The 17,227-nt window shown below is 45.3% G+C and overlaps 1 protein-coding gene across 1 annotated transcript in view; it reads right to left on the reverse strand.

Moving 5' to 3' along the window:
• Positions 1–17,227, reverse strand: part of UMODL1 (uromodulin like 1) — a 633,174-nt gene that overhangs the window by 9,482 nt on the left and 606,465 nt on the right. The window contains exon 17 of the mRNA XM_085621215.1: positions 3,460–3,619. Within this exon, the coding sequence (XP_085477341.1) occupies positions 3,460–3,619 (160 nt within the window). The remainder of the gene's footprint in view (positions 1–3,459; positions 3,620–17,227) is intronic.

Genomic DNA, 17,227 nt, shown 5'->3' on the forward strand with positions numbered 1-17,227 from the left:
CCATATGTTCCCATACCGGGCGTGTCACATAGTTTGGTGCTTACTTTCCCTCCATGTTAAAGAACAGTAGATGTTTCAGCACCCAGGCTAATGTGCTGTATAGCTAAATACATATAAGGTTCTAAAGGCGAGACTGATTGCATTACAAATGCTTGTCTCACTTGTGGGCACTACACGCTTTTTTTTCTCAAAATTGCACTGACACGTTTTGTGTCAACATTCTCATAATTTCTATTTTTAAAAGTATGCAATACAGTTTTTTTATTTGCATATCTGTACAGTTGAATGCAGTCACTGTACACATCCAGTTTCACAGAAAAAGTGTTTCATTATCTTAAATGAACTCCAGGAGAACCCTTGTTTGTATAAATATTCATACACAATGGAAGCCAGTGTGACCATGGTCGCATGCACTACACACCACACACTTTTTCTCCTCACACAGATAAGCTCAGGCATGTGGAATTCATGGTTCACATGGATGAACAAAGGACCCATTTGACTGACAGGCACTTTAAAGCATAGGGGTAGCCAATAGGCCACTATTATGTGTACATATGTATTTTTTTCCTTAGCTTATTTCAATGTGTTTATGTATGTGCAAAATGGTGGGAGTATGTCCTAGGAAGCTTGTTTCCGGTCCAGGGAAGACATGGCTTGGCAGTTCGGGCTGGAGTGTTCCCATGAGGCACAGGGTCAGACTGATTTGCATATGGCCATGTCTGAACTGGGGTGGCAGAGTGGGCTAAAGAACGGTGATGGATTAAACCCAGATCAGTTGACTGGGGGTGAGTGCTTGCAATGTTCAACACTCCGTCCATCATTTCCTTTGGTTTTGCTTTGTTCGCCATAAGTTGGCAGGGTATGCTCAGACGTGAGTCCCTTGCTCACTTTGCCACTGGATTCAAGCAAGCCTTGCTGAAGATGGCTGAAATGCCAGAAACCGGTCCTAGGAAGCTTGTTTCCGGTCCAGGGAAGACATGGCTTGGCAGTTCGGGCTGGACTGTTCCCATGAGGCACAGGGTCAGACTGATTTGCATATGGCCATGTCTGAACTGGGGTGGCAGAGTGGGCTAAAGAACGGTGATGGATTAAACCCGGGTCAGTTGACTGGGGGTGAGTGCTTGCAATGTTCAACACTCCGTCCATCATTTCCTTTGGTTTTGCTTTGTTCGCCATAAGTTGGCAGGCTATGCTCAGACGTGAGTCCCTTGCTCACTTTGCCACTGGATTCAAGCAAGCCTGGCTGAAGATGGCTGAAATGCCAGAAACCAGTCCTAGGAAGCTTGTTTCCGGTCCAGGGAGACATGGCTTGGCAGTTCGGGCTGGACTGTTCCCATGAGGCACCGGGTCAGACTGATTTGCATATGGCCATGTCTGAACTGGGGTGGCAGAGTGGGCTAAAGAACGGTGATGGATTAACCCCAGATCAGTTGACTGGGGGTGAGTGCTTGCAATGTTCAACACTCCGTCCATCATTTCCTTTGGTTTTGCTTCGCATGCAATACACACCACACACTTTTTCTCCTCACACAGATAAGCTCAGGCATGTGGCATTCATGGTTCACATGGATGAACAAAGGACCCATTTGTAGAGGACTGACAGGCACTTTAAAGCATAGGGGTAGCCAATAGGCCACTCTTCCTAACAGGCAATAGGTAAAAAGGCATTCCTGCAACTATAATTACTTTGCTGGCCAATGAGTTGACAGTAGTTACTCTCTTCAAAAGAAAGGTTCACCTGGTGTGCCTTGGAGACCACTGAGCCCTGCACTGTTTCTCATTCCATATCTAAGGAAGGCCACAGTGCACATGCACCATCATCGCCTGTACTGCAGTGAGCTTCAAAAACTCTACAGCTTGCTATGACAGACTTGAGGCAGCTTGTTATGGCAGACTGTGTTTGTCCAGAAGACCTTACCCCATCCTAACATCCCTGTTTCATGCAGTATCAACAGGAATTCAGCAATTAAGCAATCAGCAAACCCCCTATTCATTGCTAGACCCCACCACCTTACTTGTCTTGCATCTAACTGGTGCTAATTCTCATGTCATGGCGCTCTGTGCACTTCGATTACTGTATGAATCACTTTGGGAGCTTTAATCCAGAGTTTAGTTCGTCATCAGTCAAGATTGTCGGGACTAGGTCTGCAGTGTGTGGCAAATTTCCCTCTGGCTCGAGCTTGTATTTATTGTCCTCGCTGTAGTCGGTCGGTGTCTCAGCGGTGAGACTCCACACACCATACATTTGCTCTGCGCTTTGCAAGTTAGGCCGGCTCCTGCATACACTTGAGTGTGTCTGGACTTGCACAACAGTTTCTGGCTTTACTGGGAAAGAGGACGTAAAGAACTAGTCACGCCTAGGATTTTAATTCACCTTTATTAAGCCCCACCCCTAATTACATAGGTCACACCTCTGGAAGAGGGTTTTTAGGTTTCTTAGGCCATTCTCATTTAGAACCCCTCCACCCTTGCTTTTTATCCCACTTAAAGCTTTGACCAAGGGGCAGCTGCACAAGCAGCAGTGGTCCTAAGGTATCTCCAAATTACCTAGAACACCACAAGAGCACCCCAAAGACAGGCTACCCTGAGGAAAGAAGGTGGAAGGCAGTATTTAATGACGTGTTTTATTACCCGCCTGAACATGGCTGGAGAGCAGATCACCTACTAGTTTGCTGCAGTCAGATTCATAATTTGGAGTTCTGTTACTAACTGATAGAGACCCACTAATTGTATGGCCTAAACAAGCCCAAATATGCATTCAGCATTGTGTGATTTAGGCACCCAGCATGAGGTCTCCACCATCTACCTGACCACAGAACTCCTGGGGGCAGATTTACAAGCCCCTTGCGAGACATTGACGCCGCCGTTCGGTCACTTCTGTGACGCAGCGGCGGCGTAAACCATGCGCCATGTTGCGCCTTATTTACAACGTGACGCATCTAGGGAGATGCGTCACGTTGTAAAGCCCTGCGCTACATGAAACCTGCGTCAGGTTTAATGTATGCACGGTTGGCGTTCCGTCGGAAAAAGCCTCGGAAAAGTGGCGCAGTGAAATCTACAAGATTTCACTGAGTCACTTTTCCGACGCTGCTGCGTCAAAACCCTGCGCCTGCTTTAAGCAGGCGTAAGGCATGACGCAGCATGTTCGGTATGGGCAGCCCCTGAGCATTGCTGGAGTTGCGTCGTACTTGCGACACGACTCCAGCAATGCGCCGCCCTTATGTCATCAGATGCGTCACGCATCTGTTTATCCTTGCACCATGATAAACTTGCGTGACGCATCTTTCCTGGCGCATCCCTGCTGATTTGCAGGGATGCGCCAGGAAACATAAATCTGCCCCCTGATTTGCAATCTCCTTATTATGTACATTTAGACGCGAGTTATCCCTTATTTAGTAAAACATTTAAAGTGTAGCGTCCATGTATTCCTTATACAAAGATAATCATAAGTCCTACCGGTTTGCAGCTCCCGTTATATACTTCCTTGCAAATGTGTAGTTTGCAGTGTAAGTAAACCACAGGGGCATCAATGTTGGCAAAGATTTTGGTGGTAAATTCAGCTTGCTTATCTTCTCCATTCGTCTTAACAATGGTGCTGGTGCCTGTAACTGCACATCTGAAAAGGTACGAAAATATGTATTTTTTTTCCTTAGCTTATTTCAATGCGTTTATGTATGTGCAAAATGGTGGGAGTATGTAAAACAGAAACATTCAAATCTGGAGCAAGTCATGTTGCCAAGAACAAATATCCAGTTTAGAAGTTAACAGAGTCGTCAAGAGACATTACAACATATTACATAGAGTAATAGAGTAATATGTATGATAGTTCATTTATGTACTGTAAGAAATTGGGTTGTTGTTTGAGGGGAGTGGAAGCCCCACTTAGGCAACAACAACAATTCTTGTCAGGGTGAACCACAAAAGTCACTTAATTAACCTGTGCTTAACCCTCTAGAAGCTTTGCATAAAAGCAATCATGCTTGACTTAAAGTCAATGTGTAAAGTATTTATGCAGTATGCTAACAGTATTAATTTGAAAATACAGCACAAGAAAAATCCCAATCCGCTTTAGAAGAATAGAGTAAAATTTAGCAAACAAAATGATACCAGAACAAAAATCCTATCAGTAGAACCTGGGATATGAAATTTAAAAGTTTTGTGTAAAAGTATTCCCCCCTAACCGCACAAAGCAACACTCGCAGTAATCTGGTTGCACTAGACAGGGGAAGTCACAAGTTCAGGTGAACCGTGATGAACAGCGGTTCGGATACAGGGACCAGGTTAGTCTCACTGAGAAAGTTAACTTCTAAGTCTGGCGCGAAGAGTTCCATTCGCAGTGGAGGGGGTTGAGAGAAGCAGAGAGTGTTGCAGATAGCCTTTGCTGCGGACAGTCCCTGGTGCTTCCCATTGGTGGTCATCACAGGCTGTTGTTTCTGTAGTGGGAAGTGCAGCTCTTGCATTGCCTCTCTGCGGTGGTGGTCACTGTCGACACGAAGAGTGGGTCTCACCAAAGCTTTTCGTTGGCAGTAGTTGCATGCAGCAGAATCTCGGCATGGATGGGCCCGTTTGTTGTGGCTAAGAGCCCAGACTTCAGGATTTCACCTTTTCAATACAGGAGGAGTGCACTTTGATGCCAGCTAAGGGTCCAGGACCTGGGGGAGGCACCCTCTGGGCATTGGGGACTCCCTCTATCAGAGGCAAGCAGGATTTAGGCAGGTCCAGTGCGGTAGGTCAGCTGGGCAGTTACAGGGAGTCCACTGGAGCTTATGTCCCGTAGCTCACTCAGGAGGTCAGCCAACTGAATCTTGTTTTCACTCAGGTTAGTCTAGGATGAAGGGAAGTGGCTAAGTCTTCCTTCTCAGACAGCAAGGCAGCCCTCAAGCAGTAGGACAGTCCTCTGGCAGCAGGTCAGTTCTTTTTCAGTAGTAGTCCATGACTATTCTGATGAGTGGCCCTGGAAGTCCAATATTTATACCTGGCACCAGCCTTGGTGTGGAGGGATTTCATATACTACCCCCAGATCGGACTCTAGAAAGTTCTTTCCCTTGTCAAAGCTTCAATATGTCAAAGGTAAAAAATACAGGGCATGCCTAGTGTCAGATTGCTTTTTGTGGGTAGGAGGCCAATCCCTTTGAAATGTGAGACAGGGCACAGCTCCTCCTGTGTCATCCTCTCCACACCTAAGTCCCCTATGTGTCACTGTCTGGAATGAATACTCAAACCCGAGCAGCAGATCCATTCACAACCATGTGCCCCAGGACACTGGCAGTAGGCAGCTGGCAGGATGAGACATCTCTGACATGATAGGGGTTGGTGGAGCTGTCACCTACTACACTTGCACTTCAAAGGCACAGGCTCAGCTCACACACAAAGGACTTTACACTAGCCTATTGTGCTGCCAGACAGCTTTGGACCAGGGCAGGGAGGTAGAAAATTCTAGACAACTCTGTAGGTTAATCTTCAGAAGCTTCTCACACTTCAAAATAGGCACCAGGTATAAAAAGGGGACCCTCAGACCCACTCTTCAGATCAGTTGTGGACTTGTGGAAGACTCAGAAATGCACTGCTCTGCTGCCCTGCTGCAAGAAGAACTGCCCAGCTGTTCTACTGCCTTGGCCACAAAAGGGACAGCTCTGCTACCCGGTGCCCGAGAAAGAAGGACTGGACCTGCACCTTGAACCCAGGACCACCAGAGTGACTCAAAGGTCTATTTGGCTGGCACCCTGATCGGAGCCTCAGGGACAGAAAAACATCCATCTTGAACTCTGAACCTGGACTCTGCCAACTGCGAGTCCTAATCCCCCCCAAGTGGTGCCTCTTCAGTCCTAGACCCTTGAAAGTCAGGATAAAGGTGATCTGCCAGCCAAGCTGGGGTTTGCCTTAGAACTAGCACAGTGCAATGCAACCTGATGCAGGACCTCACACTGCAGCCCTCGCAGCTCCTAATCGGAAACAACGCAGTACGATGCAACTGGCCACAGACCTCACCTCGTAACTCAATGCGGGACCCAATTTTGTTCATTAGAACCGATGCTGTGTGGCACATCTCAACGCAGGACTCCACATCTCACCTACAACCGCCACTGTGCAGCGCAACTCCCCACATAAAGGACATAAGGTACAATTCTCAGCAGGCCTAACCTGGTCCGTTTTTCCAGCCCGTGCTCCATTGAGGTTAACCTGAATTTGTGACCAGTGCGAGCAGACAACCCCAGTTGGCGCATTGTGCTTTTAAGCACTAATTTTACCTAAATATTTAAGATTGCATATCTCCAGTTCTACTGATTGGACTTTTATCATTTTGGTGTCAAATAAATCATTAAAACTTGCTCTATTTTCTAAATTAAGTGGGATTTTTCTTATGTGTGTTTTCCCTTTATTACTGTTTAGGCGCTACATAAATATTTTACACATTGTTTCTAAGTTAAGCCTTACTGCTTTATGCAAAGCTACCAGCGGTTTAAGCACAGATTAATTGAGTAACGTTTTGTGGCTCACCCTGACAAGGATTGTGGCTGTTGCTTGAGTAGGTTCGACCCGCAACCCAACCAACAACCCAATTTCACACAAGTCCTATGAGAAATGTACATTTCTCATGATTCAACAAAGGCAAGTCTGCCTAAACGCTGGCACTACCACATAATACACAGATGGGGATTGCAGTTTGATCATGTACCTCATTATATGGAGGCTACCACACACTGCTCATCATTCAATATGCATGCTGCCAGGGGATATGTGGTAACCTTCTGCATGTTGATGTGCTACATCTCTGCAATCTACAACAGAGATCCTAAGGAAGACATTACAGACATGGGGAATAGAGAGGGTGATGTGAGAGGACTCATGTGAGATATATGGCTCTTATATATGCAAGTGACTTAGGCATACAAAAGCTGGGCTCTTCATGTAAAATCTACACCATAACAATGGACATCACTTCATATTCTGAGAAGGAAAACTTTACTGAGCCCTACTCTTTATCCTATAAACAGCTGTAAACAACTCCAAAGTTAAACCATGTATGTAACAGTCTTATATATATGATTTATATATGTAGGTATGCAACACTTTACAGTTCCATGACAAGTGAGCGCAATTCAGTTATGCAGATCACATCGTCCTCTTTAGAGGCTTAACATTTTTTGGTGTAATAACAGTCCACAAAATAAATTGTTTTATGTAATTCCTTGCTACTGGCACCATAAGGTGCAGGCTTCTCAGTCCTATCATCAACACGATTTGAACTCCATTGAAACAATGACCATATGCTTATCAAATATGTTACTGCAGCGGTGCCTCTTTAGTTAAGTATGATACCTCAGAGGAAATCCAGCTATTGTAACCCTAATAAACCTTGCTCTGCCCCAAACAATCTGCACAAAACATTTAAAAAAACTAATATTACAGAGGAAATCAAAGAACATGCCAACTGTGTTTAGATCGGACAGACAGTTAATAAACTGCAAGTTACAGCGCTTTCCAACTACGATTTGGTCCAAAATAGGACAAAGTAAGGAAGAAAAACAGATTGCAAAACAGAATAAATATTTTGAAGATGTGTTTTGTGAAAAAGGGTTAAACAATGACCTCCTCTTTGGCATTATAACTGTGCTATTGATCTAATTCCTAAGGCTAGTGTTCTGTATAGTTGCATGATGCAGTAACTCAAAAACAAGAACAAGAGCTGAAGAGATATAGTGAAGAAAATATCTCTAAAGGGTTTTAAGGCATTCCACATTATCTGCCTGGGTTCCCATTTTTTGTACCCAAACAAACGGAGGGTTGGACTTTGCATTGATTACAGGGATTTGAATGCAGTCACTATGTGAAATTGCCATCCATTACCACTCATGTCCGTTCTGTTGGATCAATTTCATTAAGCCAGTTGGCTAACAAAGTTAGTGTGAGAGGTTTCTCAGGGTTGGTTTCAGAGAGAAGGAATGTATTATACATAAGCTTTTTTGATATAATGTGCTGGAGTTTAGTGAAATGTTGTTAATATTGTAATCAATGAAATGATATAACTGTAATAATTTGTTAAATAAATTGTTTTGCAAATAACATTTGAATCACAAATTTCAATTGTATTTTTCCTTGAGCAATTGTTTTTAAAATAGTCTTTTCCACGTTTATGATATTTTTCTCCAGTGTCTCTGCTCCTTTGAAACTAATTTGGGGTTAGCCATAGTTGTTGTTTCCCACACAGCTAGATCCTCATAAGGAATAGAATCTAGTTTGCATCAAAATTAGGGATAAATGGCAGACAGCTTTCAATAAAAAAATATGGCAACCATGAATACCTGACAATACCAGTCGGATTACATAAAGCACCAGCAGCATTTCAACACTTCATAAATGACATTTTGCTTTATCTAATGGATAGATGTGTATTTGTCTATTTAGATGGCATTTAAAAAAATGTCAGCAATAATTGCAGTGCCTCCGCCAACATCAATTGTACACTAAGTTGTCCAATTGTTTTTTTGAAACTTCAGAAACTTATTTCCTGTGGTACAAGATCTCAGACATCGGAATCAGTATGGAGCAAAAACATTCAAGCTGTCATTCAGTGGGCAATTCCCACTTCCATCTAGGATGTCCAATGATTTATTTGCTTTGCCAATTTCTTGTCTGCGATTCCTCATTTTCTGTGCAGGGTCGCTCATAGGCCATGCGAAGGCTTTGCTGAGGAACTGCCAAAAGGACCACAACTAAGTCGCTCTTGCACCCGTCGAGGATGATGTCTCAGGGTCTGTGTGCTCTGGCTGTTAGGACTCAGGTTCAGATGCCTTCCTCAGGTGGTCTTCAGGTAGCCAGTCTCCATCTGCGACCTCCATGCTTCCCGGTGCCTGTCGTGCAGATGCATCTCTCTTGTTGGGATTCCGCTCTCACCAAAATTACCTGGAGGCCGTTGTATCTGGACTGCCACGTGACTGTGTGGGATGTGCAAAGCCTCGTAGGCCCTGAAGAGGGGACGCTGCGGAACTCCCAATTAGACAACAGCCAAGCCATGTGCAACACCAAGGGTAGATAGTCCAATGGTCGAGTATGCGATTCTCATCAGGGCTCAGGTTTACGGGGGCACTCAGAAGGTTCCTGGGTGGCTAGCCTCCCCCGGCCTCAGGGATGTCTCTTTTGTCTTCGGATGTTTCAGGCATTTGAATCCACTCTGGTGGTGCGATGCTCCTTCGGTGTTTCTGGTGATGTACCTGGGTGATGACTACAATTACTTTATTACGTTGGGGCAACAGGCGGCGATATCATGCTTGAGGCGCTATTTTGGAGTCAGGAGGACTCGAGAAACTGTATGTCCACTTGCAGTTGTTTTTGGTAGTTGTATTGGCTAGCTGTGATGCCATCGATGCTAAGCAGCCGTTGACAGGTGAGTGGATGGTCGCACTGTGAAGCGTAGGACCTGGACGTATATCTCGCTTGCTAGTGGCTTACGGTTGGTCCTCCTGCGAAGCTGTCTCCAGTGACCTCTCTGCACCCCGGTGGCTGGCTTATGTTGGTTAAAACCTTCTCCAGTGCTGGCACAAGTCGTCTGTCTTATCACTCTTCTCCCTTTTCTCTTGCACACCTGTGACGGTTGTTCGCCCTTTGGCATTGTGCTACTCTTTTTTTCCTCCTTCGCGATGAGGCATCCTGCCACGCTCTTCTCCTTTTTCCGACCAGGTTCCTCACTCTGATGTGAGGTCATGCCACATGTCTCATTTTTGCGCCAAAAGGACATCTCGCTGGTCGCGTCCTGTTTCCTAGGATTGTCTTCTTTGCTGCAGACCTGTCACAGGATGGTCCTGTCAGTAGGACTTGCTTCTACTCCTTGAGGACCTCTTGCAGTCCCTATCCCCTCCTCAGAGATTTTCGCGGTTCTCCTCCACCAGGATGGCAGGTTACCTTCTTCACTTGAGGGCGTTGTGCTTGTGCCTCGAGCCTGCACTGTTAAGGCATGCTTGGCAGGATTGGTCACTCCGTGTGACGTGCTCCTTGCTTGCGGTGTGATGTGGCATCCGGCCACGTGTTGCATGTCTTTGGAGCACATGTTGCGGTGGCAGTTTGCCACGGGGAGTGTGCGACCCTCTTCTTGCTTGTCTTGGGCCACTGGCGACTCCGTCTTGAGGCAGTGTGAGGGAGGGCACTCTTTGCTATCTTTCGCCCACTGCAGGACCTTGCTGGAGCAGTGGAGATGTGGAGGCTCTCCCTGCTGTCTTCAGCATTGCTTCTCTGTGGAGAGGTTTCTCTCTTCTGGACGCCTGTCTGTGCTGTCAGGTTCGCAGGTGCATGCATCGACGTGCATCAATCAGACTCCATGCTCTTAGTCCTTCTTCACGGTGGCCTCCTCTGGCATTTTGCGTGCTTGCTCTTCCATCTTGCAGTGGTGGCTGTTCGCCACCAGGGGCGTGTGGTGCTATTTCCTTGCTTATGGTGGCGTCAGACAGCCACTGGGTGTGCGCATGCACAGTGCCCGTTCTCATGCCCTCCATGGGCTTTCTGCTTGTTGACTTGGCTGCTTGATGCTTTATGTCCTTGGGTTCAACCAGACTCGTTGCAGCTTTCTTGGATGAAGCAGCTTTGCGCTACTTAAATGCTCTCTACTGGGGTTTAGGGTCTCTCCTGTCCTCGCTGCCATGACAGACGGCCACCAGGGGGTGTGTGCTTGGCCATACAGTATGCTTACAGTTCAAGTTCAGTACTCTGCATGGGACCCTCTGGTTGTCAGCCGTTCTAGGCGGAGGCATGAGCCTGGCTCAAGACCTGGCTCTTCGGCCAAACAGATCTGCAAACCCCCCCACCCCCCTCAGCGCCTTGAGACCCTCATGAGTGAGTAGCGCGCTTACAATTCCCTGATTGATTGATTGATTGAATCTATCCTGGATCTGCAAGCAGTGACTCAGTGCCCTGTGGCTTCTCCTTCCATCTATGTGTTGCACGTGGGCTTGCTTGAGTCGTCTCCTTTGTATCTTCCTCAGACTCAGTGTAGCTGCGAGGCTCATATAGCTGACATCTTTGTCAGGCAGGTCAGCGTGCAGCTGGCAGTACTCCCTGTGCTCCTTTGTCATGTGTCCTGGCAGCACATGTCTTCTAGGTTGTGCTGCAGCCACCTCTCTCTTCCGACTTTGGCAGGTTTCCTACCGTGCAACTTTCACTTACTGGGAGGGAATGCTACCCTCTGCACCCCAGGATACAAGACCAAGGTGAGGGGGGCTCTGCGGGGTCTTCCTCCTATGGACGGCATGTCGCTTGCACAACTTATGTATCGTTGTCAGGGTTGCTTCCTTTTTTTCCTGTTACTTGGCCTCTGCAGGGGCACTGATGCCACCACTCTTCCAGGGTACAGCGGCCTCTATGGTGTCCCTTGAGGGCAGGAAATAGCCTCCTTACCTCTGTCTGACGGTTTTCAACCGGCCGTGTTGCTTGCTGCTGCCATTTTCTCTCCCACTGCAAGTCACGCTGCTCGCTGTGTGGGGGCAGTCTTTTTCCCTGTGCTGCCTGGTCATCCCCTAGCCTGCTCTAGAGGTAGCAACAAACAGTCCCTTGGGGACCCGCTTCCCACACTGTAACAGGGATGTGGCCTCCACTGCGGTGTCTCCACTTCCGTGTGCAGTTTGGCGTAATTCCTCTCCCCTCCTCCTAGAGACAGACAGCAGCAGGTGGGGCAGCTAACTGGCGCTTCTGCAGGTGGGTGAGGTGCCGTGGCATAATTGTGGGACTCCTGCCCAATTAATCACCTCTTCCTCTCTGATGCCGACAGAGGTGGGCAGGCAGCTTGCAGGCTATGCTGGCCTGTGGATGCCGGTGCGCGGCTCCCGATGCCACGCTGGTGCGGCAGAGCAGCCTGCTTGAGGGCTTGTTGGGGGTTGCCGCTGCAGCTTTGTTTCACTCCACAGGCCGCAGCAGCTTTCTTGATATGAAGACATACAAATGACAATGCAGGAGATGCAACCAACTCACACTGCCTAAAGACATGAGTCTGTTTTTTGTGTTTATTCCTATATTTATTGTTAGTTCGTTCTTTATTTTGTAGCACTGTCATGGCCTGAAGCATGTCCACCACACACTATGAGCACGTGTTGTAACCATTACAGCGCTGAAATCATGAGCACCTTGGCAATGCTGTTGCGTTTGGTCACGGCTAACATTATTCAAGGTGTCACCTGAATATTAAGGTGTTGAACACTTATGGCAGAGAGAACAAATGGTCAAATAACTCTAGAGGGAAAAAAACATTTGATTTGGCCAGCATATTCTAAGATCTGTGTAGAACTTGTTCTTTGTTTGAATTCCATTTTCTAAAGGCATTAAAAGTATGGAAATTTGAGGATGCACGCTCCATCTCTCAAATAGGCATATCAGCACCAACCGGCGATAATTATCGCTAAGAGCACTTAGAGCTAGGATAATTATCGCCGGCTAACGTGGATTTTTATTGCTGAGATAGCGTGCTATTAGCTACGCTTATCTCAAAAGCGATAAAAATCCTAGTGCTAACTGCCAAACGTGAGATTATCGCTGGAAACCTAGCGATAATCTCACGAAGTTTGGCGTTAGCTTGATGATAGGGCCTCACATACTTACCCATGATATCCACCCTCCATAGAATATCATGGCTAAGTCAGTCCTGAAGCAGGCGTAAGGAAAGTAGCGATAACAGGGGTTATCGCTACTCTTCTTGCCGCTATGCTTCATAGCGTGGGGCTTGATGATAGGAGAAATGTCGCTTAGCGACATTTCTCCAGTCATGTCAGGTCAGGAACGCCCACTTTGCATCTCATTAGAGATGCAAAGCTGGGCGTTAAGAATATGGGCGCTAATGCAAGGTTTCACGCGATAGCATGACCTTGCTAATTAGGCGATAAAATTATCGCCGCTTTTCGCCCGAAAACGGACGCAAAAGCGGCAATAATTTTATATCGCCTCGTTGCTGATATGCCCCAAAGGCAGTTAAGCTATGGAAATGTGAGAAGCATCACAGTGTTCGCGTTGAGAAGTATCATAGTGGTCAAGTTGAAATGTAAAGTGAATACCATAGTACTGCGACTGAAGTTTTCATTTACCAAAAAGCAATTGTCGAAACCTGCATTTTGAGACCCATTAATAACCAGATGAATGGCTTAGAGTTCATTGCAGGTAAGTAGAGAAGCATAATATAGAAATGTTAAGACTGTGCTGATATAATTGTGTTCCGTAACTGTGTTCAGGTCAAGAGGTCATCGTTAATTATGGACTTCATCTGTTCCAAGTCTCCCTCCCTGCGGTATCCTCCCTAAAACCCTTCCCTCATCTAGCCACTCCGATCCTCTGGTAGTTATTGACATACTGAGTCGGTGCTGCTGGAAGTTGGACTTTGATGATACTGCTCCTGAGGATCTGTGAGCCTGTCACAAGCCTGCTGAAATTTAACAGGAGAAAACATACAATATTTACAGTATCCCGTGGATTTTGGTGCATTAAACACCAAAATCTGCATGTTATTCCCCATAAACTGGTAATAGGTGCTATTTATCGCACCTATCCTGTGATATTATTATTTATTAGGGGCAATATATTACACCTAACTCATAATCAGGCCCCAAACAGGGCTTTGGCCAATGAGGGTGCAGTCATAGTTTCAGGGATATTGCTTCAGGGTATCTTGTGGCATGGTCTACTGTCCCAAGGATGAACATATTCTGTGAAGTGATTGGAGGGTCTAGGGGACTAACAGTGTCAATCCCTAGCCTTTCAAAGGGAGTCCCAACTACAGGCATTGTAGTTAAGGGAGCCTCTGCATTCTCTCCTGCCTTGAACTGGCTTGACAGGTGGAGCAGGAAAATCAGAATTCCTTAACCTTCACTGACATCTGGGTCGAGTAAAAGTGGCTGACCAACCTGTGTCAGGTCTTGGTCTTGGTCTGCCCCACATGCAAAGCTGAGGAGATATCATGGGCCACATTCAAGAGCATGGTTCTGCATTGTTGGGGGACCATCAATCGCATTACTAATCTAGGTTTTGGGTCCCTGGCCTCATTTTACAGGACGCCCTAATCCCAGTAGACTATGTGTTCTTGGAATCCAGCCTGACGCTGAAGGCCCTCAAGAGTAAGACAGGTCCTCTGCCCTTGGCAAAAGCTCTCCCTGGAGGGCCCTCCTGCCCCTGGCACCTCAAGCTCTAGCAGGTCTCTGAAGAGGTTCCCATCCCCTCCTGGGCCCTGGTCATCCTGAGTGTCAGCCTCCTGCTGGGCCTTGGAAACTTGGGAGTTTGGATTACAAGCCGTTTTGCCCTTTATTTTGGTTGTGGGGGCCTGTGCCATTATTCCAGGCTCCAGGCTCGCTTTACTAACCAGATGTGCTGTTTATAACACATGGTCAAGTATTTGTTGTTCTCTACTGTCAAATCTATGAAGCGATTAATCAACAGCTATTAGATTCCAGTTGCCCATACAATCAGCAAAAAGCTTTTCATTTAAATGTGAATATTTTTCTAAGATCTTGGTCCAGAGATAGAACATGTCTGAAGCCATCTAAAAACCTGTGGAATATCTGACATATTTGACAATGTTGTCCTAGCCCTCTGATTAAATAATGTTGGTTTAGTAGCCATCTTTGTAAAATGTAAACAAAGGAACAAACACATTCTGTTGCTTTCCTTCCTAACTGCCTAGAGAGCAAGGTAAGCGGGATTCTTCCTGTGGAGCTTAAAACAGAATCTTGAGGTGAATGGCCTGTGTAGGAAACAGGAGCATACACAAGCACTCTGCTTAATATACCTGTGTATCATCTCTCTGTAACTGTTTCATCATTTCCTCATGTTCCTCCACCAGTCATTCTATCGCTTGTTCTTTTACCATTTACAATAGAACTTCTTGATCCTCCAAGTGGCTCTTGCCATGATGCAGGGTTACATGAGTATGATTTTCAGTTCAAATGGTTTTTCCTGGTGACATTTTGGAACCTGAAAAGGAACTTTAGGCTAAATGTACGTAGCTTCTTTGAGGTCGCAAACAGTTCGATTTGCAGAATCCGGCCCGTTTGCGACTGCAAAAAAGCATTTTAATATGTACAAAACCCTATTTTGCGATTCAGTAACCTATTACTGAATCGCAAAATGGGTTTGCGATACAGTATTAGGAAGGGGCGTGTTTAGGGCACCCTCCTAATCGAAACCTTTGCAGCTGTTGGAAGAGTATAAAAAGACAGCTTTTCCCAAATTTGAGTGGGGTACTGAATATTAGATTATCTGTTGTAGAATTAGGTAGGTTGGTTGCGTTTTCAGGCTGTATGATAGCGATGTGATACCTGCGAGGCTTTATAAATGTCTCTTAATAATAATAATAATAAGCAAGGAAGCAGGGGGTACACCTAAACCACAAGTAGAGCACCGACCAGCACACTACACAAATTACAACATGTGACTGCTTCCTAGCTCTAAGAGGTGTAAAGGTCTACAAACACACAAGACCCAATCATGTGCATTTAATACTCTAGCAATTAAAGATGATGTACAACTCCTCTCAACAAGAACCTCCCAACCGCGTTAAACAAATACAATAAAACGCACACCATGCACTGACAGCAAATAAAGTAAACACCCCTTTTAATAACTGTGACACATTCCTTCACAAAACAGTCCTTTGAGGCTTGTTATCATTGTAGGTGCTTGGACACTGGAGGTGGGAATGTAGACAGAATCCAAATCAAACGATTAATGATGTTGTTCCCCAAATGCGATAGAGTGCAAATTAGTTAACAGAGAGTGGACCACAACATACTTAGTCAATGGTCCTAACCCAACAGGCTTTTTTGGAAAAGATCCAGAAGCAGGGCAATTTAGCACAATATGCTTGTAATGCAGCAAAACATGCAGGATAAAATCCCTAACTTCCAACAGACTTCTGCTTTTCAGCAAATGTTTTCGATCAGTAGAAATAAAATTCCTCTGAATACAATGACTTTGGAAAATCCTATTGGATCGAATCAATTACTAAGATAGTGCCTAAGAAGGAAGAGGATTGCATGTCTGATGTATTCCTAGAGATAAACAAGTGTAGCTCTTATGTAGAAGGTGAGGTGAATGGCAATCCAGTATCATTTTTAATCGAGACAGGTGCTACCTGCTCCACGGTTAGATCCATGGAGATTCCAAACTACCCCTTACAGCAAAAAAAGTCCAAGTTGTCGGCATTAGTATTAAGCAGAATACTAGTCAAGTTTCAGGAAGTGCCCAATTCACAATTTTCTCTACAGAGGGAGACAATCAATTTATAATTTGAGACATGAGTCCAGTTAATATTTTAGATTGGGATCTCCTTTGCAAAATGAATTGTGTGATTTGCTGTACACAGGATGGGGTCACAATTCAAACTCAAGATGAAGATTCTCTTGTTAAAATGAAATCAGAAGAATCAAAAGTCTGTCTGTTCTTAGTTCTTACGAAAGAGAATATGTCTCTTGATTTATGACTCACAGTTAAGGGGGTATGGGATTTTACTGGAAAAGAAAATGAATTAATAAAAAGTGCAGAGCCAGTGAAGATTACATTGAAACTAAATGCAGTTTATCCTCGAACCCATCAGTACATGTGTACACGAGAAGCGGAGGATGGAATGAAGACAAGAACTGAAAAGATGATCAAACTGAACATTTTAAGAGAAGTGTTCGGGGGTTCTTGCAACTATTCAATTATGCCCATAAAGAAACCGAGTAAAAAATGGCAGGTGTTCCAAGACCTTTATAAAATAAACAACATTGTAGTTCCATGTTATCCCACGGAACTCTGCTGTTATTCTGTGTCTTCCCAGCTAATGCAGAATGGTACACAGTCATTGCCTTGTGCCAAGCGTTCTTCTCCATTCCTCTTCATGAGAATAGCTAATATATCTTTGTCTTCAGATTTAGAGGTAATGTTCTTGTTTGGTGTCGTATCCCACAGAGGTATACAGAAAGCCCCTCAATCTTTAGTAAGATCATAAAGAAAGATTTAAAAAATGTGTGCCTAGCTCATAACCCAGTATTGGTGAAGTATATCAATGATCTGTTAGTTGTATCCAAAAAAAGGAAGATTGAAAGTTGGATATAATTGCTCTCTCGAGCCATCTTATAGATAATGGACATAATATGTCACCCACAAAAATGCAGTACATATCAGAAAGGGTATCCATTTGGGACATCACCTTGAGTAAGAATCTTGAAAATTTTCAAAAGAACGCATTTATGCACCCTCGAGGACTCCTTAGAGAGAAGTG

Source organism: Triturus cristatus, chromosome 8 (genome assembly GCF_964204655.1).
Source record: "Triturus cristatus chromosome 8, aTriCri1.1, whole genome shotgun sequence".
NCBI classification, from domain to species: Eukaryota; Metazoa; Chordata; class Amphibia; order Caudata; family Salamandridae; genus Triturus; species Triturus cristatus.